The sequence below is a fragment of the Castor canadensis genome, chromosome 2, assembly GCF_047511655.1.
Source record: "Castor canadensis chromosome 2, mCasCan1.hap1v2, whole genome shotgun sequence".
NCBI classification, from domain to species: Eukaryota; Metazoa; Chordata; class Mammalia; order Rodentia; family Castoridae; genus Castor; species Castor canadensis.
Genome location: NC_133387.1, coordinates 140,250,578 through 140,274,800, shown reverse-complemented (window position 1 = coordinate 140,274,800; position 24,223 = coordinate 140,250,578). Strand labels below are relative to the sequence as shown.

Here is a 24,223-nt window from a genome sequence, read left to right as displayed (position 1 = left end):
GCACAAAACAGATTTGATTTGTTCTCCTATGTCTTCTTACTGTGTTTAAAAGTAAAATTCCAAAAAAAAAAAAAAAAAAAAAAAAAGCTAGAAATGGAGAAGGGACTCTTTGGCATATTATTACATCCACAAGTCCATCTTCTCATGATAGATCTGCTAAAATGGTTACATGGCCACAGTCTCTTCACCTAAAAGGTCATAAAGTGATTTTTGTTTTTGAATGGTAGGCATGAGAAAAGTACAGTTTATGACAGCCATTGGGAGAGACATTGTATGTGTCTTCCCTTCCAAGTGTTTAGTGTACAGTAACCACTGATCTGGCCTAATGAAATAGTGTAATGTAGCACATGGTAGACATATTTTATTAGATTTTTCTAATTTGTAAGGAGAGGTTACATAAAAGAACTTTAAGGTGGTAATTTGTGAATGAGCAGGAATTTATGCTCATTTATTTGCTGTTTTAGGTCTTGCTTCTCCATTTAAGCCAGTTATGGATACAAATTACTATTATTCAGGTCAGTAATATTAAAAACAAAATTTGTGATGTTTTGAACCTTTCGATGTTTCATTATGTCGCTGTTGTTTTTATGCAGCTGTGGAAAGAAATAACTTGATGAGGTTATCACAGAGCATTCCATTCACACCTGTGCCTCCAAGAGGTAAATCCAAAAACTTCAGAAATAAGTAAAAGGGAAAGTAAACTCTTCACAGGTTTTTACTAGTCATGTGCTCTTACCACTTGAGCCACTCAGCCCCTTCCACAGGTTTTTAATTGTAACATAGAACATGGGTGAGGATAGAAAGAAATGAAATTACATTAAGAAATGTCAGGTTCATGCAATTCTTAATCAGTCTATTTCAAAGGTTTGTTATACTTAAATCATTACAAGTTTTAAATTTCTCTGTTATTGAATATCCAGAAATGGTGGTCTATTTATCCTAATTCAGAAAAGTTTTTAGTTTCCTGTCAAGTAGTGAAAGTAGAAGTAAATAATATCACTGGGTCTGTGAAACAGAGGGCTCTTGATAGCATTGTATTGCTTTTTAAAACATATTTAAAACATTCATAATTTCAAAAGTTCTTATCTTTAAACATGAGTTCAAAGATATTAGGGAAGTATTTTTATTTCCTATCATTTGTCACTCTGAACTTCTCTTTATAAAATGACCACTTATTTTTATTTCTCTTCAATTTCTTAATCTTAACCAAAGATAGCTGTAAATTTTTATTCTACTTTGATATTTTTAGAGTTGTAATTCAACCTTAATCTGTGTCCATTCATATTGCAGGTGAGCCTGTCACAGTGTACCGTCTGGAAGAGAGTTCACCCAGCATACTAAATAACAGCATGTCTTCTTGGTCACAGCTAGGCCTCTGTGCCAAAATAGAGTTTTTAAGTAAAGAGGAGATGGGAGGAGGTTTACGAAGAGCTGTCAAAGTACAGTGTACCTGGTCAGAGCATGATATCCTCAAATCAGGGCATCTTTACATTATCAAGTCTTTTCTTCCTGAGGTGGTTAACACATGGTCAAGTATTTATAAGGAAGATACAGTTCTGCATCTCTGTCTCAGAGTAAGTGCCAGTGAATGCATAACTGTGGGCCATAATTTGAGCCTCATGTTTTTATTTCTAAAGCATAAATTAACCAAATAAAATTTTTAGTTAAAATACTGATTAAAGGCTTCCCCCCACTTTTGTAGGAAATTCAACAACAGAGAGCAGCACAAAAGCTCACATTTGCCTTCAATCAAATGAAACCCAAATCCATACCATATTCCCCAAGGTAAATCTTTACATTTGTTTGAAATCTTTTATGTGGATAACAGTCTTTTTTGACCTTCATTCTTGATGTTGAATATTTAGTTATTACCCATACTGCATATTAATTAGAATCTTACTAACAAAACTCTAGTAATATCTATAACTATTTTTCATAAGGTTCCTTGAAGTTTTCCTGCTGTATTGCCATTCAGCAGGACAGTGGTTTGCTGTGGAAGAATGTATGACTGGAGAATTTAGGAAGTACAACAATAATAATGGTGATGAGATTATTCCAACTAATACGCTGGAGGAGATCATGCTAGCCTTTAGCCACTGGACTTATGAATACACCAGAGGGGAATTACTGGTACTTGATTTACAAGGTAAGCTTATTAAATTATTACTAAGGTGGAATTGTACAGAAGGTCTTCACCTGTTTTTATATTTGGCATGCTATACAAAAATCTGCTAATTTAGAATGTCAGGATGATACGTCAACAGCCATAACAACATAACCATGAGAGATTTAGATAATGGGATCTGGCTATCTTAATTTGTAGCCCAGGCTGGCTTTGAACTTGTGATCCTCCTGCCTTAGCCTCCCGAGTACTGGGACTACAGATATACACCACCACACCCAGCTGTCTATCTTAATTATTGTTAAGGTGATATATGTTTCCATAAGCAAAACCATGTGAAATCCCCTATTTTACTCTTAGATGTACAGCCTTCAATATTTCATGTATATAAAGGTCATTTTTATAAATAGTAACAAATCTCTATTGTTCCTGGTGTTTGTTACCCCGATAGCTCATCCCTACTGTCACCTTAGAGAGCTCACATGGCTGGAGACATTACACATTTCGTCTGAAGTCAAATGTCTGAGATCTCTGTTCACTAGCATCTGAATTCCTCAGTTCTCCAAATGGTCTCACTAGCTTGGGCCTTCTCCCTCCCCACTCCCTTTTTTTTTTTTCCCCAAGTAGGGTCTCATGCTTTTGTCTGGGCCACGCTCCTACCTATGACCTCCACATAGCTAAGGCTATAGGTACATGTCACCACACATGTACCTATACATGTGTACAAACATGTACCTATACATGTGTACAAACATGGTTTGTTGAGATAGGGTTTTGCTAAAACTTTTTGCCTAGACTGTTAAACTGTTACCTCTGCCTCCCGAGTAGTTGGTACTACAGGTGTGAGCCACTGCACCCAGCAAGGCTTTCTTGGTGCATGCTGGTTTGTTAGACTTCTTACGTAGTACCTGGCTCCCCCTTGGGAGAAAGCAGAACCTCTTAGGGCTTGACACAGAACTGGTCTGGATCCCTTCATGCCATTTTTACCAAGGCAAGTTCTAAGCACAGATTCAGGGGCAGGAAAAGGAGATTCCAGCACTTGGGTGGAATAGAGTGTATATAAGGTGGGAAAAATTGCTCATAGCCATTTCAGTAGATACATGCACATGAAGGGGGGAAAGAAAGACGGAAACTTCAAGAAGGCAACTTCAGGGCTGGAGGTGTGGCTCTAGTGACAGAGTGCCTGCTTAATAAGGCTAGCACCCTAACTTTAAACCCCTGTACCCCCTACTCCCACAAGAGGGCAACTTTCCTCTGGAACATCACAGCAGAATCAAAGGAAAGTTAAATTAAGCAATTTGCCAGCTCTCCTTAGATAGTACTGTCACATTATGGCCTCCATCATTTTTCTGTTTAAAAGGCAGCTTTAATTTCAAATACAAACTCAGAGTAGATTTTAAATTGCATAAGAACAGTTGTTGAGAATATTTACCATTCATGTGACTCCTTTCATTATACAGATACAAATATTAAAAAAAAATTGTTGAGGCTGGGCATGATGGCATACATCTGTAGCCCCAGCACTTGGGAGGCTGAGACAGGAGAATCTTGAGTTCAAGGTCAGCCTGGCTCAATGAAACCCTGTCTCAAAAATAAAATGAAATGAAAACTTACTAAAAAGCAAACAGTTGGTACTGACTGAACCCAAGAATGAAAATGTGTAAATATAACTGCTTTTTTTTCCAGTAGTTCACGACTTAACAGTTAAGGTCATATACATAGTGAAAACTAATGTATGTTACTAGGCCAATCCAATTAGGTTTAAAAAAATTGAAATAATATTCTTCAGTAAATGCCACTTAATTTGCTTCAAGCATACATAAGAAGTGAGACCAAACAAATTTTATGGATCTAATCTGATTTAACAAAACAGATGATAGTTACTTTCAATAAAAACTTAATAGTTGATTCTGGAACAATACAGGTTTGGATTCTATAGGTCCACTTACATGCAGATTTATTTTTTGCAAATTTGTGTTACTTTGAAAAACTCACTGTACAGTCTAGGAATGCCAAAAATTAATAGGTTAGTTATGTCATGAATCCATAGAATATGCATAGATAATAGTCGCTTTTATTATCTACACCATAAAATATACACAGATTTACTATAAAGAGCTGGAATTTATGAAAACTTACACAGACAGTACATGGTCCCATTTGTACTTGAGGAATGTAAACAAATGTAAAGATGTAGTGTTAAATCATAACTGTAAAATTGGCTGTGGTAAATCCTGTAATACCATAATAATTTTGTAGCTGCCTCCTGTTGTTGTTGTGATGAGCAGTGCTAATCATCTCCAATGAGCAGTTCATCTCTCCATCAAATTGGATATAATTGTAAAAAAGTGACCTCTCAGCCAGGCACTGTGACTTGCTCATGCCTATAATCCCTATTACTCAGAAGGCAGAGGCTGGGAGAATCACATTTCCAAGCTAGCTCTGTCAAACAGTTTGCAAGATCTCATCTCAGTCAGTAGCCTGGGTATAGTAATACACACCTGTCATCCTAAGCTACGTGGGGGGCTGGGGAAGATATGGTTCCAGGCCAGCCCAGGCAAAAGTTGGCAAGACCCCATCTCGATCAGTAACTGGGCATGGTGGTATGTGTCTGTGGTCCCAGCAATGTGGGAAGCTTAAATAGAAGGTTCCCAGGCCAGGCCAGCCCCAGCAAAAATGCAAGACCTTATTCCAAAAATAACTAAAGCAAAAAGGGCTGGGGGCGTGGCTCAAGTGGTAGCACACCTGCCTACCAACCTTGAGGCCCTGAGTTCAAACCCCACTACCACTTTAAAAATATATACATATAATATACAAAATATGTGTTAATGAACTGAACCAACTGTGTTTTCAGTCCAGTTACCAGTCAACAGCAGGCTATTAAGTTTTTGTGGAGTCAAAAGTTACATTCAACATTCTGTCGTTAATGACAGCCACCTACCCACCCACTCCCAAACTACCCCTCCACCCCCCAAAAGCCATGCTGCCCACATCAAGCCTAGCAGCATGGGCAGCAGCACAAGGAGCCTTGCTGCAGGCAGCCTCATGTCCTGGGTGCTTGTTCTTGTGTCACTGGGCACAAGAGCAAACAAGAATGTTATCACAGTGAATTCTGGAGCAGTAGAACAGCTCGCTGTTAGAGCCATTGATGAAGTATGTTGATGAGTATGTTGATGAAAATGGTTTCATCAACAAGAATGACACCAAGGGAGAAGGATTTAAAAATCAGATTGCCATAAAGAAGAATCACTCTAGGAAGTACGTTCACAGCAGGAGTTGGAGAGACTGGAGATTGATGTTGAAGGAAAAGGGTACAGAGGCTGCAAATGTCAAAGACCTTCATGTTCCAGTTCAAAGCAGTAAATACACAAGAGTGTAAGTACTGTGGATGCTATCCAATGATAGGGGTTCTCCATGCAATTAGCAGCAGAATTTCCAGAACAGTGAGTGGATAAAAGGAGGAGGAATTGAAGAGTACTTCTGAAGGCCAGGCCCAACCTCTGCTGAAGGCAAAGGTTCCCACCTTCCTACATTCACAGACCTTGTGGGCATTGCCCACAGTTTTCCAGCCCTCTTGTGCAGGGAGAAGTGTAAGAGGGCATGGACAATTAGGATGCTGGAGAAGAAGGCAGACCACTGAAACTGTGTGTCAGGGTTAGAGACCACTTCTTCAGGCGTCCTCGTCGCCAAGGACATCCTCAAAAGGACAGCAATAAAGAGGATAAGGAAAATAAAGGAGGTGAAACCCAAAGTTAGTAGCACCTCAGCACTGGTACTGCTGTAAACTTCAGTTATTGACACAGAAGCCCAAAAAACCCTACATCACAAGATGGCAAAGAGACAAAATCTACAGCTGAGAATTTGTCCACTCCTGAGGCTGGGCAGGGCAGGGCTAAGTAAATGTTGGCTTTCCGTCTGCACTGTCTCCTCATCCAACAAAAAGAAATGAATATGCAACTTCAGCAGTAAATACAAAAAGATTGGAGATGAAGATCTTAAGTGCTTTTTGCCCATTGACCAGATAACTTGACACTGCCTCCACTAGTCTGTGTGATGTGGGGGTTCATTATTTTTACCAAAAGATGCCTCTTGTAATAACTACCTAACAGGAAAAAAAAAAAAACTTAGTTGGTTTCTCAGTATACCGTGCAAAATTTTTAAATTGCTTCACATCTTTCAAGTTGAGATTCTTAAGCTCTTCATTTTTAAAACATTTTATTAGCATATTTTAGTTTCACAGGGGGGTTCATTGTCACATTTCCATATATGCCCACAATGTACCTTGGTTAGATTTGCCCCACTGTCACTCTCCCTCACCCCCCTCCCCACTAATTAAAGCAATTTCAATAGGTATCAGTGTTTTATTGTCCAACAAGCATATAAAGTACACCAATTTATTTGCCTTCCTTCACTCTCTTCATTGACACTCCCCCTCCCACTAGGCCACCCCCTGTCAAGACCTGTTCTACATTCTTTTGTCCTTCATTTTTTAAGTATGTGTGTATTGTTCACAGGTGTTTCATGATGTTATTTCACCCATGAATATATTGTACTTTGATCACATTACCCCTCTAGTCCTCTCCCTTCTTCTGCCCACTATTACTCAGCAGCTTTCAGTGTATTTCATTGTGCCATCTTCCTATAGAGATACAGTGTATTTCAGTATTACTCACTATCATTCTCTTTTCCTCTCCCTCCTCCTCCTAGTCCCCTCAAACAGTCCCAGTGTTAAAAATGTTTTTATATATGTGATCATGTTTGTGTATATGTTTATCTTTTGTATCTGTCTACCACATAAGTGAGGTAACAGGCAATCTTGTCTTTCTGAACCTGTATTTGCTTGACACGATGATCTCCCGTTCCATCCATTTACCTGCAAATGACATAATTTTGTTCTTTTTCACTACTGAATAGTACTCCATTGTATATATACCATATTTTCTTAATCCATTCATTGGGATTGAGCATTTGGGCTGTTTCCATAGTTTTGCTATTGCAAATAGTATTGTGATAAATGTGGGTATAGTTTTTAACTTGTAATAAAAGTTTTCAAGTTTCTTTTTCCCAAAAAATAAAAGTTAACAAGGAGCAAGCACCTGTTAATAAAGGCCATAATTTGTCTTTAAAATTGCACCCAGAGTTTTGACTGTGCGGCATACCTAGCTCCATGTCTTCAAGGGTCAGCTGTAATTGTGGTTTTCTCTACATAATTAATATGTTAACTGAGCCATTGTAGATGAATAGATGATCACTGTGACAGTTTAACTATAGAATACATAAAGAACCAAATGTCCCCATCCTTACTGTTTCTTTACTGATGAGAAGACATATACACAGAGGGAATCTTTCATGCACACAGCTTGTTTTTTTATCATTTTGATTTGTGTGATGTTCTGGTTTTTCCAAAACTGGGATCATGATGTGTATTTTTTTTTTTTTACTTTTTCCATCACCTAACAACATATGGACATCTTCGGGTTATTACTAATAAGTCTGAGTTACTTCTTTAATTTCCTTCATGATAGTCTGCAGCATGGATGCACAGCATGATTTACATCCTCTACTGGTAGGCATTTACCTGTTTTTAGTTTTGGTTGCTTCAAACAGCACTACTGCAAGCGGCGGCCGTGTGCTGCTGCTTCATGATATAGTCCTCAGTTCTGCAGTCTCTCCTGCGTTGGCTGTTCTCAGTCTTCACTAGTCTCTTGGGTGGGGAGTAGTATCTGTTACAACTCTGAATCGTTGAGCCATTCAGTAGGTTTCATTTTAATGAGTTAAGTATTTGTGATAATTCAAAATGTGATGGTGGTAGGTGGTATTTATTTGAATATATATTTCACATGTGAATACTTGAGAGACTGCAAAGAGATGACCATACTTTTAATACCTCTTGGAGGAGGGCTGACTGAATGGCTCAAGCCAAAACATTTCTTTTAAAGGACTGTGCCTTCATGTACCAAAGTGTCCTTCACTAAACTAAGGTTACCTAAAGGGAGATTATATAGACCTTTTATAAGTAAAGCCCTTTTTTGTTTTGTCTTGTTTTAGTGGAGATGGAACCCAGAGCCTTGCGCATGCTAAGGCAAGCACTCTTACCACTAAGCCACATCCCCTGTTGAATCAGAAGCTGGGTGGGTACCATAACGAGCTTATGCCTTCCTACCCACTCTGACATTTGACTCCTGTTCATATTGCAAGAGCAGTTGTAGGATGCTGAGGTCATAAGTCAAGTTATGAAATACCAAGAGAGAAGAACACTACTTTGAATAGTTTAACACTGTAATAATGAAGAATGCTATTAAATCTCACTTTTTGTAAATATCAGTGTTTATATCAGTTATATAATATAAATTACTTGTGTTTTTTATATATACATGTGAAGGTGTGGGTGAAAATTTGACTGACCCATCTGTGATAAAAGCAGAAGAAAAGAGGTAATAAGTTTTAACAATTTCATTAAGACAGTTTGATGAATTCAAATTCCATATTCCCACTTGCATTGGATTAAATTCCTTTTCCTCCCTCCTCCCCGTTACTCCCATAGATCCTCTGATATGGTTTTTGGCCCAGCCAATCTAGGAGAAGATGCAATAAAAAACTTCAGAGCAAAGCATCATTGTAATTCTTGCTGTCGAAAGCTTAAACTTCCAGGTAAATTTTTTCTTTTTCTTTCTTTTTTTTTTTTTTTTTTGAGAGAGTGTCACTATGTAGCTGAAGCCTGAATTGAGATCATCCTGCCTCAACCTCCTGTGTGGTGAGAACACAGGCATGCACCACCACATCCTGCTTAGACGTGCTCTTGATCAGCAGCACGTGTAAATTGTTAGTGTCCTAAGACCATGATGCAAAGGTTTGATTTAATGTCCTGTGCTTGTGCCAGCTTCATCAGCCCCTTCATGAATACATCTTGTTTATGAGAGGTTTGTTAACTTTTGAAAACACAGACTTCACTCATTTAGTAGATTTATTATGTGTCTGCAGGGTGCCAGGAATTGGTGGTAGCTTAGTGAACCCTGCTTTCAAGGAGTTTAGTTATATGTTGAATATGAATATAGCAGGAAGTCATAGTACTGATGAATACCAAGAGAGGAAAAAAAAACAGAACTGAGAGCTGTGTAAGTGTAAGCAGGTCACTTCACTCAAACTCAGAGGTCAGGGAATGATCCCAAGGAGCAAATGTCTTTGCCTCGACCTGATAGTTGAATAGACTTCCAAGGTAGGCTGGCACAGAGTTGGGAAAAGAGATTCCATGAATCAGGGAAACACAAGTATATTCTCTCAAGATAGTAATCTTTATTTAAAGAATTACTGAATTGTAAGTCTTTAACATAAACCAGTAGTTCTTACCCTTTGGTTTGTATTAGAATCCCCTGTGAAACTAAAAAAAGTACAGATGTCTGTGATTCACCTTTGAACTGTCTGTATGCCACCCATAATGAAAGCCTGGACAGTTAGCCTGGACAGGTGCTAGGCTGCATAGCTCAAGTGCCTGTATTATCAAGGGGTTTTCGGAGGATTAAGTGAGTTGATGTTTGTGAAGTGCTTATAAGCATTGTCTGCTGTATTGTAAGTATTATTAGATATGTAAATGGTACTGATTTTTAAGTTTTGCTAGTATACAGAAATACCATTGATTTTTGGTCTGTAGACTTTGTATCCTATAATCTGACATAACTCAATTTTTCTAGGGGCTTTTTTTTTTTTGATAGACTCCTTAGGATTTTCTGTGTATAAAAAAATATACACAGAATATGTATAAGAAAACCTGTATGCCTTTTTTTTCTTCACTTTTTGGCACTGCAAAGGATTTCCAGTACAATACTATATATAGTAAGATTAGACATTCTTGCTTTGTTTCTGAAAGCACTCCGTCTTTTGCCATTAAGATAATGTTAACTGTAAGGGTTTTGTAAACGCATTTTATTAGGTTGAGGAAATTCCTTCCACTCCTTGTTTATTGAAACTGTTTGTTCTTAGTGGAATTTGAAACTTCTCAAATACTGTTCTGTACCTTTTGGCATGGTCATGTGATTTTTCTTTAATCAGTTAATTTGGTGCATTACATTGGATGTGGTGGGGGAGTTGTTTTGGCTTTTTCATATATTTTGTTTTCCAACCTGAGGCCTTGTCCTAGGCAACCACTCTGCCACTGTTAAACTCCCATTCCACATTGGATGATTTTTGAATGTTGACCCAGTCTTACATTGTCACGACAAACCACACTTTGTTTTGATTATTTAAATATATAGGAAGATGTATATATGATTTTTATATATTGTTGGATTTTTATGTATTTTTAAATTTGCTAACATTTCATTGAGGAGTTTCTGTCTGTTTTCATGAAGAACATTGATGTGTGTTTTTTGGAGGCTTGTTTTGTTTTTCTTACATATTGTCTATCCTGTTTTGATGTCAGGATAGTACTTTATAAAATAAGTTGGGAGGTGTTTGAGAATTGACTGTATGAATTGATGTTATCTCTACCATAAGTGTTTGGTAGAGTTGTCCAGTGGAATCACTGAAATTTTCGTTGTCATGTGGTTTTTAGCTAAGAATTTTAATTTCTTTAATGGATATAGGCCTATTGAGATTATCAGTGAGAGAGTTTTGGTAGTTTATTTTGGGGGGAATTGGTGTATTTTATTTAAATTTTCAAATTTACAGGCATAGAGTTATTTATACTATGACATTGTGCCTTTCTAACATCTATGAGGTCGGTGGTGAATCCCCTTTCACTGTGTCAATTTGCATCTATGTTGTTTTTCATTCAGTTTGGCTAGACTACATTTATCATTTTTATTGATACTACTGGTGAACCAACTTTTGCTCATTGTTTCTGTGTTTTACTTTTATTGATTTATTCCTTATTATTTCCATCTTTATGCTTTCCTTAGGTTTAGTCCATTCTTTTTTCTAGTTTATTTAGAGAAAAGCTTAGATTATTGAGACCTCCTTTTATATGTATGTGTTTGTTTTGCTACTGTAATTTCTATTATTAATGCATACTATTAGGTTTCACTGTGACATTTGGTCATATCCACCCTCCCAACTCAAGACCCTTTGGTTTTGCCATGCTGGGTATCAAGCCTAGGGTATCAAGCATGCTGAGTTACATCCCCAAGCACAAAACCTTTTCTTACAAAACAGTTAGGGCCATAATTTTCCCTCGAAGCATATTTTTGCCTGCATCTCGTAAATTTGGTATGTTTTGTTTTTTCCCAGTGCTGAGGACCTAACACATGCTAGGCAAGCCCTCTCCTAACTGAGCTGTATCTCAATCCCAGTTTTCATTTTATTTAATTCTAAATATTTCTAATTTCTCTTGAGATTTCCTCTTAGACTTTTGGATTGTTTAGAAGTATCTTGTTTAGTTCTGAAATATTTGTAAGTTTTCCAGATACCTTTTTTAATAGATTTCTTGTGTTAATTCCATGTGATAAAGAGAACGTAATTGTGTGATTTCAATTTAAAAGTTCATAAATCCTAGAAGGTTATGATTTCTCGAACATTCCGTGCACACTTGGAAAGAATGTATGTATTCTGCTCTTGTTGGATAGAGCATTCTATAAATATTAAGGAAACTTTGCTGGTAATGTTGTTCCAATTTCTTAACATCCTTGCAGATTTTCTGTTCTGTCAATCAACTGGAAAGACATTCTCTAAGTATAATTGTGGGTCTAGCAGTTTTGCCTTTGTGTTTCTTGAAGTCTTGTTCTTGAATACATACATACTTACTATTGCTCATGGCTTCTTGGTGAGTTAATTATTTTGTCATTATGTAATGCCATGGTAGTTTTTTATCCTAAAGAATATTTTGTCTTCAGTTAATGTAGCTACTCCAGTTATCTTTCGTTTTTTTTTTTTTTTTTTTTTTTTTTTTTTTTTTTGATAGTACTAGGATTGAATCCAAGGCCTCACGCTTGGTCTCTACCACTTTAGCTACCAGCCCTTTGGTCATTTATTTTGTTTTTGATATATGGTTTCACTAACTTTGCTCAGACTGGGCAAACTTACACTTTTCTCTGCTTCCCAAATAGCTGATACTACAAGCATGTACCACCATGCTCAGCTTCCATTTTTCCTTTAACATATATGTATATTAAATAATATTTTAAAGTAGATTTTTTTGTAGACCACATGCACTCGGGCTTTTGATTTCATTTGCTTTTTAAAATCTAGTAGTTTCCAGCCAGACATGTTGGCTCATACCTGTTTAAGAGTCTTTTCAGTTAATGTAATTATTGATACAGTTAAAATTAGACTTGCTTTTTTTTTTGTTTCTTTATTAGTATCTCTGGTATGCCTCCCCTTCTTCCCCCTTTACCTGCCTTCATTTGGATTATTTGAATAATTTTAGTATTCTGTTTTATTTTATGTTTTTTTAAATGGTCTTTTCCACTAAGAATATATTTTGTCCTTTCTCTACCCCAAGGATGTTTTCACTGGGAATAGTTTTAGGTTGCCACTTCCTTTCTTTCAGCACCTACAGATGTTCTGTTATCTTCTGTTCTCTGTTATCCAATGGGAACACCATCATTTGACTTGTTCCCTACATGGAATGTGTCATTTATTCTAGCTACTTTTAAGATTTTTTTCATCTCTTTGGTTTTCAGAAGTTTCCTTCTGATATGTGTGGTTGTAGCATTCTCTAAATTTATCCTATTTTGGGTTTATTTAGCTTCTTGAATTTGCAGACTTAATACTTTCTCCAAATTTTAGGGTTCTTAGCTATTTTTCAAGTAATTCTTCTGCATGATCTCTTTTATAAGACTTAGAGTTTTTGATATTATTACAAAGAACCTTGAAACTCTAGTTATTTTAAGATTGTTTTTCCCTGATCAGAATGAATACTTTCTGTTGATCTGTCAAGTTTACTCTTTCCTCTTTTCTCTATTCTGCTATGTGCTGAATTTTTAAATTTCAGTTCTATAATTTTACTTTAGTTGTTTTTGTACTGATTATTTGCTGAAAACGTCTGTTTTTCCATTCATGTCAAGTTCATTTGCCCTATATCTTGGAGCATGATTATAGTATCTATTTAAAATCTGCCTGATAACTGCACCATCTGGATAGTCTTGGACTTGACTCTCTTTTCTTTTTCTTGAGAGTTGTTGAAATGTTACTGGTTTTTTTGTTTGGAACTTTGTAACATGTCCAAGATATTTCTATAGACTCTCAATTGTTGTTTGTCATAAGACATAATCAGCTTAGTTATGTTCAGTTCACAAGTCCTAATCTGCCTTCTAAAACTATAATTCCAATATCAGTTTAGTCTTAATGCCTTTGAAGTATTACTCAGATCTTTCTAATGTGGCCAGCCAGGGGCAAGTCTGGGACCTTAAGTGGTCCTCTGTACCATAGTTTAACAAAGCCTTTGTATGCTGTCTTTCTCCATGTGTGACATTCAGGGGTAAGCCTGGGATTGAGTGACTAGGATTCACTCACAAATTTAGGCTGTTGCTCTTCTCCATTTTCTTCTTGATTTACTCCACATTCTGTGGACCTTTTTCTGTATCTTCTTCTTCCCCGTGCCTCTCTTCCCCTCCATACCCTTCTTTTTTTTTTAATTGTTTTATTTTTCATATGTGCATACAAGGCTTGGGTCATTTCTCCCCCCTGCCCCCACCCCCTCCCTTACCACCCACTCCACCCCCTCCCTCTCCCCCCCACCCCCTAGCTACCCGGCAGAAACTGTTTTGCCCTTATCTCTAATTTTGTTGTAGAGAGAGTATAAGCAATAATAGGAAGGAACAAGGGTTTTTGCTAGTTGAGATAAGGATAGCTATACAGGGAGTTGACTCGCATTGATTTCCTGTGCGTGTGTGTTACCTTCTAGGTTAATTCTTCTTGATCTAACCTTTTCTCTAGTTCCTGGTCCCCTTCTCCTGTTGGCCTCAGTTGCTTTTAAGGTATCTGCTTTAGTTTCTCTGTGTTAAGGGCAACAAATGCTAGCTAGTTTTTTAGGTATCTTATTTATCCTCACCCCTCCCTTGTGTGCTCTTGCTTTTATCATGTGCTCAAAGTTCACTCCCCTTGCTGTGTTTGCCCTTGATCTAATGTCCGCATATGAGGGAGAACATACGATTTTTGGTCTTTGAGCCAGGCTAACCTCACTCAGAATGATGTTCTCCAGTTCCATCCATTTACCAGTGAATGATAACATTTCGTTCTTCTTCGTGGCTGCATAAAATTCCATTGTGTATAGATACCACATTTTCTTGATCCATTTGTCAGTGGTGGGGCATCTTGGCTGTTTCCATAACTTGGCTATTGTGAATAGTGCTGCAATAAACATGGGTGTGCAGGTGCCTCTGGAGTAACCTGTGTCAGAGTCTTTTGGGTATACTCCAAGAGTGTCCATATCCTTCTTTTATTCTCTCCTCTGTCTTGTTAGTACTCTTACCAGAAAGTCAAGATTTTGGCCTTTCTACACTGTCATATAACTCCTGCAATTGGACCCGTCTCTGGTACTGACCAGCAAGGCAGATAAAGAGGAGTAAAAAAAAAATACTCTTTGGATCATAGAGGTACCCATTCCCACTTCTGATGAGATTTTTCTCAGAATTTTAGAGCTTGTCCAACATACACCACCATGAGAGTGCGTCTTTATTTCTGGGGCTTATCTTAGATTGGAACCAGAAGTGCAAAAAGAGAAAAATTTAAGGGAGACATTCCCCTTAACATTCTCCATCCCATATCCTGCCCTCTCCCCCTCCTGAAGCCAGAAATTCTTGGAGCTTTTCGTGTTTCCATTTGTGGTAGATGTCTGGGATTGAGTTATTGTTCAGTCTAAGCCGAGAAAAAAGACCTGTAGGTTATTCTTCAAGTTGGCCTTTCCTTCTCCACTCTGTCTGCCACATACTTTTCAAAAGTCTCAGATAGTGGCTCTGTGTATCTTGTAAAGGTTGTTTTTGTTTGTTTGTTTTTGTTTTTTATCATCAGTAGGAGAAATGAGTGGCATGTTGTTTGGTTCATTTTAACCACAACTGGAGTGTGTATTAGTGATTAATGGGCATCCCAAATACAATTTTTTACTTGGTTTTAGATAAGGTTTTTAATAGTTACCTATTTTTTAATTGTAAGTGGGATTTTGCAGCTAGAAGAGACCATAAAAGCAATGCAGTCCAGATCCCTCACTTTGTAAATGATACAGTGAAGGTGAACTTACTTGCTGATGACATAGTGAAGACATGAACTGCAATCATGTGTCTCACTGTTACTCTTTGTGCAGTGCAGCTGCAGATCAGCTGCTATTCCCTAAAGCCATACTGGCATGGTCTTTTTTTTTTTTTCAGTACTGGAACTTGAACTCCACCAGCCCTTTTTTGTGATGGGTTTTTTTGAGATAGGGTCTTGCAAACTATTTGCCTGGCCTGGCTTCAAACCATGATCCTTCTGATCCCTGCCTCCTAAGTAGCTAGGATTACAGGTGTGACTGACATAGTCTTGAATGAAAATTTTATCAGAAGTAACTCATGTAATTGCAAACATGTATTTAGATTTTTTAATGTAGGCTATTTTTCACATTATAGTTAACAGGTCAGTACCATTTTATATACAGATAAAAATACAAAGTTATATATGCATGACCATGGTTAGTCTTAAGTTATAAATTTGATATTACTGCAGTAAGTTTTCTAATTCCTCAACATTCTCATATATATATATGTCCATAATTTCTTAAGGGATTTCATCCTGTCATGTAGGTTTAAATGCATTTTACATACTGGCCATATCAAATTTTTCTGAAGACTTAACTTTCCTGTGCTCTTATTAATCTTCTGTTTTTCTACTTGGATATCATAAAGGAGCTCTTATAGTAACATAACCAATTCTGGAACTCTCGATTTCCATCTCCCACCCTACCCACAAATTCTGCTTACCCATCTCATTAATGGTTTAACCAGTTGCTTTAGCTGCTAACCTAAAACTGTCCAGTGTCTCTTCCCTTACTTTTTATAACCAGTCCATCAAGTTCCATCCACTCTAATTCTACAGTCTCCCCAAAATTCATCCATTTCTGTCATCATTGCTACCATCTAGTTTCCTGAACAGCTACCCTTTACCCCTAACAAGATTTCAAATGGCCATGAGAGAGTCATTTAAAACAAATCAAATTCTTTTTCTTCCATAAGACTATTCACAGCTTCCCATTGTTTTTCATTATAGTTCTTGCTCCACATCATAGTTTGTATCCACTAAATTATGGGTCGACAAACTTGTAAAGTTCTAGGTAAATATTTTCTGCTTTGTGGACAATTCAGTGTGTATCTCATCTACCTAATTCTGTCATAGTGCAAAAAATTAACAAGCATGGTTGCATTCCAATAAAACTACAAAAACAGGGAGCAAGCCAGATTTGGCCCAGATTTGGCAAGCTATCGTTTGATAATCCTTGGCCGTTCACTGCCACTTGACCTCATTGTGTCCTAGTCTTCCTTTTGCTTGCTACACATAAGCCATTGTTTCTTGACATTTTTAGAACACACCAAGTCCATTTCTTCCTTACAGTCTTGCCTCTGCCTAGAACACTCATCTAGAGCTTTGACAGCTCACTTCTCAATAATGAACGCTTTATCCAAGTCCTTTTTTCTGGCTTTTCTGCCCAACCGTCTGAAAATCACCCTGCACCATCTCCCTTCTGGCCCTCATCACACTGACATTCTTTTCTTCAAAGTACTTGTTACAACTTTTAATTCTGTCATTTTTCTGTTTTTCTTCACCCAGTAGAATATAACCTTCATAAGAGCCAGGGACCTTGTCTGCCTGCTCATTGCTATATTCTCACATTTACATGAGTTACTTATTCATGATCAGTGTGAAATGAATGATTTCATTTCAGTGTATATAAATTTTGTGACTATTAAATATATAACAACTTTTGTAAAAATAAATGCATGAAATGTTTTTAATTCTCCATTTGTTAAAAAAAAATACTAACTTGTTTTTCTTTTTTGTTGGGGGTGGTGAATATAGATCTGAAGAGGAATGACTATACGCCTGATAAAATAGTATTTCCTCAGGATGAGTCTTCAGATGTGAATCTTCAGCCTGGAAATCCCACCAAAGAATCAGAATCAACTAATTCTGTCCGTCTGATGTTATAATATTACTGAATCATTGGTTTTGCCTACACCCCTCACAGAAATGTTACTATGTCACTTTTCCTTCAGGAGATAGTTTGGCAATATAGAAAGGTGTGTGCAAATTGAATTTGCTGACCCCAGCAGAGTTTAAAGGTCAATATTCTTTTGGCCTAATTAAACTTGTCACTTAGAAACTCCCTTTATGATATACCTGGCAACTGAGAAATTTTCAAGTTAGTGGCAAATTAGTGTTGATAACTTGTTAAAGGGCTCTTTATAGCAGAGGATCTCTTTACTCCGTTCTGATGAGGGTGATGATGCCTTCTCATGTGGTACAATACCATTAACCAAAGTTAGGTGTCCATGCACATTTTATTGGCAGCTGGTTTTTTGCCATTCAACTAAAGAAATGAAAAAATCACTCACCCATTTGGTTAAATGGCAGTTGGAAATCTTACTCAGTTTATGTATGTGATCAGTGATGATGTCACTGGTTCCCAGCTAGATACTGTTGATTCCTTACAATTCTAGTTTCACAGGGATATTAAAAGGCCTGAGCTGAAGACCATTCTTTCCCTTTTTTCCCCAGTTCTGGCATTAATCCCAGAGCCTCATGAAGACCATTTTCTACAAGGGACTTTAAGAATCAGGTTTAGGTTCTATTTAAAAATAGAGCCCAGTTTTTGTTAATAGAGCCCAAATTGTGTAAAAGTATTAGGGGTTTTTTTTGTTGTTGTTGTGTTTTTTTTTTTTTTTTTTTTTGGCATTATTTTTATCAAGTCACTGTTAAGAAGCAAGCCATGATAAATGAGAAACTTCTAACTCACTGTTCACAGGATGTTACCCATGAGGAAAATTGAAGTACTTTTTTCCTATCTGTGTCCATCGTGACAACCTGGAAGTTACATACTTCTCCAAAGAGTTTATTGACCAGTTTACCAAATCAGAATGTGAATGTGAGCTCTCACTTATATTTTAAATTGTGTGGGGACATCAGAACGTGATGTTGTTTGTGGTACTTACTTAAGTTACTTGAGTTGGAATATTATGTGATGTCGGGAGATTGCAATGCAACTTTATACCAATAAAATGTCACGTAACTGCCCCAGATATTTTTGCATATTCAACAAGAAAAGCTTATCATCTGACTCAAGTTTTATGCTTTGATATATATTTTTTTTCATTTCCTAGGTACTAATTTTTATTTTTATTTGGAGGGAGCAGTGTAAAGCTTATTTGTATTCAGTAGTGTATCTCATAGATACAGACAAGGCAAGCAGAGATAAGCTGTTTAAATAGTGTTTAATATTGATGGGGGGAGAAAAAAATGTATTAAAGATATATACTATATACATTTTGTATACCATTAAATCTTTAAAAGAAATTAAATAAATTTATTCTTGTTTACAGATGTTTAGTTAGTGCAATCATTTTGAAAAATTATGTGACATTTTCAGAGTATCTGTTTATTTTCAGAATATCAGTTTTTTTAAATGAGTCATTTTTCACCTATGCTTTTTAAACTCCTTCCTGTATAGCATTTAAAGTAATAATGGTTTCCTATTATCTTTTCTTTTTTCAATCTGTTTCTTGTTGACCAGAAAAGTGGATTATTTATTGATGTTTACTTTTATGTTGATTGATTTTACAAGATGGTAATCGTAGCTGATACTTAGTTCTTAATATGTGCTAGGCTTTTCTCTAAGTATTTTTATATTCATTAACCTATTTAAACTTTATAACAACCTTATGAAGTGGGTGTTAATCATGTTTTGCAGATTAGCACCAGAGAGATTGTTAGATGTTCTCATAGCCTGTGTCGTGCTGACTCTCAAACACACTGAGCGTTGATGGTTTCTGTTCCTTTTTTTAGTCACTCCATTGAACTTTCTGATTAATTCTGGAACCATACTTTTCATCCCAAAGAAATGCTATCGATCTTTAGATTGTTGAAGTCCATTAGTATTACTCCATGATTGAAGTGACTTTTCATAATCTTTAATTATTTCTTCTTAATCTCATCCTACTGAAGAGAATTAAAAGTCTTTTAGATGTTCTCTAATAGTATGTCTTGTCCACTCTGTTGATAATGTATATCATTATTACATTAAAAGGAAGGCACTTTGATTTTTAAATATAAAGAAAATATAGAAATTATACTTCGTTCCCACCCTGAAGTCAGACTATTAAGATTTTTCACTAATGGTTGGTAGCACTCAGCACCTAAACATGGTACCTAGTTTATGACAGAAAAAACATGAGTGTTAAAGCATTTTTCCACAATACCAAAATTTTTCCTGGGGAAAGACAGGTCATGATGATGATGTCTGAAATGTTTAAGGAGACAGTCAAGGCAAGAATACTTAATACAACATGGGTGCCTGTGGCTCATGCCTGTAATCCTTGCTACTCAGGAGGCAGAGATCAGGAGGGTTGCAGTTTAAAGCCAGCCTGGGCAAATAGTTCACAAGACCCTATCTCAAAAAAAACTATCACAAAAAAGGACTGGTAGAGTGGCTCAGGGTGTAGGCCTTGAGTCCAGACCCCAGTATTACAAAAAAAGAATACATAATACCTGCTTATTATATAGAAGAAAAATCAAGTGATTTGTAGAAAAAGATGTGTCTGCATAGCAGGAATTTTTCGATTCATCCTCCTTATTTCCCATACGGTTCTTTTTGAAACAAGGCTTCTATATTGGAAGGACCACAATGACCTGTGAGACTTTTTCTTAGGAAAATTCCAAACTAAGGTACTGATACTTTCTGAAATGTTTTCCTTCTTTCTGACTCTAGAAATTTCTTAAAGCAGAGTTCTTCTACACCGTGTTGGGCATGGGGGTATGAGAGGACATAATTACTCTGTAGAGAAGCCATATACTTTCACTAACAGTCAACATCATCAAGCCCTTTCCTGTCCAACACAGCCCTCTCCTTTGTTTTCCCTTGGAATTTCTTCACAATCCTACAATACAGAATTTTCTTTCATACTAATTATAAATATCTCAGTATATGTTTATAAAATATTAAGAACTAGTATCACACCTAAAATTTAGCAGTTCCTTACTATTTTCAGATACGTAGTCATTGTTCTCAAAAAAAAAATTTATACTTTTAGTTAGGATCCAGGTAAAGTTCATATACTATAGTTGCTCGATTTGGTTTTTAAGGTCTTTTAATTTTTAGGTTTCTCCTCCCTTACCCCTCCAATTTATTTTTTTTTAAAAACTCATTTGTCCTAAAAAGTTTCCCACATTTGGGATTTTGGTAATTTGCTTCCTACATACCCCACAAACTAGTTATTAGGTTTAAAGATTTGATCAGATTCAGGATTAAATTTTTGGAAAGAATATGTATTTTTGGAAATACATATCTAGTTGCTTTTTGTTTTTGTCACTGCCTAAATACATTGGTTAACTAGCTCAGTTGTTCTCAAAGGTCCATAGACCCCTGGTAGTTCCAGGACACTTTCAGGGGATTCTGTAAGGTTCAAACTAGTCTCATAATACTAAGATATCATTTGCCTTTTTCTTTGTATGAAGAGTTTTACTGATGATCAAAAGTATCATAAGTAAAAACTACAAAGTCCATTTTAAAATTTCTTTAAGATTCCAAGACAATAAAAATAGAGAATTTGAAAAAGCAAAAGAAGTAATAAAGGAAACCATAGAAGCACTGTATAAACACCAAAGTGAAACAGAGAACACCATGAATAAACGGATAAATGAACTCAGGACAAAAATAGACAACATTAAAGAAGAAAACTGCCAGGATATGGAAAACCTCAGAAAAAAGAACGAAACAGAACTGCAAAACAAAACGGAAGGCCAATCCAGCAGAATAGAACAAACAGAAGACAATCTCAGAACTTGAAGATGAAATGGTAATTAAAGGAAAAACCGAAGAACTATTAATTAAACAACTCAAGACCTGTGAAAAGAAAATGCAAGAACTCACTGACTCGATCAAAAGACCAAACTTGAGACTCATGGGCATCGAAGAAGGAGAAGAGGTGCAAGTGAAGGGAATGCATAATATATTCAATAAAATAATAATGGAAAATTTCCCAAATCTAGAGAAAGATATTCCCATACAAATGCAAGAGGCCTCCAGGACACCAAACAGACCAGATCAAAATAGAACTACTCCACGACATATCATCATTAAAACAACAAGTTCAGAAACTAAGGAAAGAATATTGAAGGCTGTAAAAGAGAAAAAACAAGTAACATACAAAGGTAAACCCATCAAAATCACAGCAGACTTCTCAACAGAAACATTAAAAGCAAGAAGAGCGTGGGGTGAGATCTTCTGGGTACTGAATGAAAATAACTTCAACCCCAGGATACTCTACCCAGCAAAGCTATCATTCAAAATAGATAGAGCAGTAAAAGTCTTCCATGATAGGCAGAAACTAAAACAATATGTGACCACAAAGCCACCATTACAAAAGATTCTGCAAGGGATCCTGCACACAGAAAGTGACACCCAACTTAACCATGAAAAGGCAGGCAGCACCAAACCACGGGATAAGAAAAAGCAAGACAGTAGAGAGTAACATCAAGTTAGGTACACACAATCAAATCTTCAAACAACTAAGACAACTAAATGGCAGGAATCACCACATACCTATCAGTACTAACGCTTAATGTTAATGGACTTAATTCACCCATCAAAAGACACCGTTTGACAAAATGGATTAAAAAAGAAGATCCAACAATTTGTTGCTTACAGGAGACTCATCTCACCGACAGAAATAAGCATATGCTTAGGATGAAAGGCTGGAAGAAGATTTACCAAGCCAATGGCCCCTGAAAACAGGCAGGAGTAGCAATACTTATCTCTGACAAAGTAGACTTCAAACCTACATTGGTCAAATGAGATAAAGAAGGACATTCCATACTAATAAAAGGGGAAATAGACCAAAAGGAAATAATAATCATCAATCTGTACGCACCAAATGTCAATGCACCCAATTTCATCAAACATACCCTGAAAGACCTAAAAGCATATATAAACGCCAACACAGTGGTTGTGGGAGACTTTAACACCCCATTATCATCAGTAGATAGGTCATCCAAACAAAAACTCAATAAAGAAATCCAAGATCTAAAATATGCAATAGATCAAGTGGACCTAGTAGATGTCTACAGAACATTTCATCCAACCTCTACACAATATACATTCTTCTCAGCAGCCCATGGAACCTTCTCCAAAATAGATCATATCTTAGGGCACAAAGCAAGCCTCAGCAACTATAAGTAAATAGAAATAATACCGTGCATACTATCTGACCACAATGCAGTAAAAGTAGAACTCAACAACAAAAGTAAAGACAAAAAACATGGAAACAGCTGGAAACTAAATAACTCATTACTTAATGAAGAATGGATCATCATTAGATTTTCAAATAAATTTGAAAATCTAAAAGAAATGGACAGATTTCTAGATACATATGATCATCCAAAACTGAACCAAGAGGAAATTAATCACCTGAATAGACCTGTAACACAAAATGAAATTGAAGCAGCAATCAAGAGTCTCCCCAAAAAGAAAAGTCCAGGAGCTGATGGATTCTCTGATGAATTCTATCAGACCTTTAAAGAAGAACTGATACCAACCCTCCTTAAACTGTTCCACGAAATAGAAAGGGAAGGAAAACTGCCAAACACATTTTATGAAGCCAGTATTACACTTATCCCAAAACCAGGCAAAGACACCTCCAAAAAGGAGAACTATAGGCCAATCTCCTTAATGAACATTGATGCAAAAATCCTCATAATGGCAAACCGAATTCAGCAACACATCAACAAGATTATTCACCACGACCAGGTAGGCTTCATCCCAAGGATGCAGGGGTGGTTCAACATACGAAAATCAATAAACGTAATAAACCACATTAACAGAAGCAAAGACAAAAACCACTTGATCATCTCAATAGATGCAGAAAAAGCCTTTGATAAGATCCAACGTCATTTCATGATAAAAGCTCTAAGAAAACTAGGAATAGAAGGAAAGTTCCTCAACATTATAAAAGCTATATATGACAAACCTACAGCCAGCATTATACTTAATGGAGAAAAATTAAAACCATTCCCTCTAAAATCAGAAACCAGACAAGGATGCCCACTATCTCCACTCCTATTCAACATAGTACTGGAATTCCTAGCCAGAGCAATTAGGCAAGAAGAAGGAATAAAAGGAATACAAATAGGTAAAGAAACTGTCAAAATATCCCTATTTGCAGACGACATGATCCTATACCTTAAAGACCCAAAAAACTCTACTCAGAAGCTTCTAGACATCATCAATAGCTATAGCAAGGTAGCAGGATATAAAATCAACATAGAAAAGTCATTAGCATTTCTATACACTAACAATGAGCAAACGGAAAAAGAATGTATGAAAACAATTCCATTTACAATGGCCTCAAACAAAATCAAATACCTAGGTGTAAACCTAACAAAAGATGTGAAAGACCTCTACAAGGAAAACTATACACTTCTGAAGAAAGAGATTGAGGAAGACTATAGAAAGTGGAGAGATCTCCCATGCTTATGGATTGGTAGAATCAACATAGTAAAAATGTCGATATTCCCAAAAGTAATCTACATGTTTAATGCAATTCCCATCAAAATTCCAATGACATTCATTAAAGAGATTGAAAAATCTACTATTAAATTTATATGGAAACACAAGAGGCCACGAATAGCCAAGGCAATACTCAGTCAAAAGAACAATGCAGGAGGTATCACAATACCTGACTTCAAACTATATTACAAAGCAATAATAAAAACAGCATGGTACTGCTACAAAAACAGACATGAAGACCAATGGAACAGAATAGAGGATCCAGATATGAAGCCACACAACTATGAGCAACTTATCTTTGACAAAGAAGCTAAAAATATACGATGGAGAAATAGCAGCCTCTTCAACAAAAACTGCTGGGAAAACTGGTTAGCAGTCTGCAAAAAACTGAAACTAGATCCATGTATATCACCCTATACCAAGAT

The 24,223-nt window shown here is 36.5% G+C and overlaps 1 protein-coding gene across 3 annotated transcripts in view; it reads left to right on the top strand.

Moving 5' to 3' along the window:
* The window catches only part of Trpm7 (transient receptor potential cation channel subfamily M member 7), a 109,128-nt gene extending 90,511 nt beyond the window's left edge, over positions 1–18,617 (top strand). For all 3 annotated transcript variants that reach the window (XM_074065933.1, XM_074065934.1, XM_074065932.1), the window contains exons 32-39: positions 465–515; positions 594–659; positions 1,291–1,574; positions 1,703–1,785; positions 1,941–2,146; positions 8,505–8,556; positions 8,667–8,773; positions 17,099–18,617. In XM_074065933.1, the coding sequence (XP_073922034.1) occupies positions 465–515; positions 594–659; positions 1,291–1,574; positions 1,703–1,785; positions 1,941–2,146; positions 8,505–8,556; positions 8,667–8,773; positions 17,099–17,229 (980 nt within the window). In that variant the 3' untranslated portion in view covers positions 17,230–18,617. The remainder of the gene's footprint in view (positions 1–464; positions 516–593; positions 660–1,290; positions 1,575–1,702; positions 1,786–1,940; positions 2,147–8,504; positions 8,557–8,666; positions 8,774–17,098) is intronic.
* Positions 18,618–24,223: the final 5,606 nt, after the last annotated feature.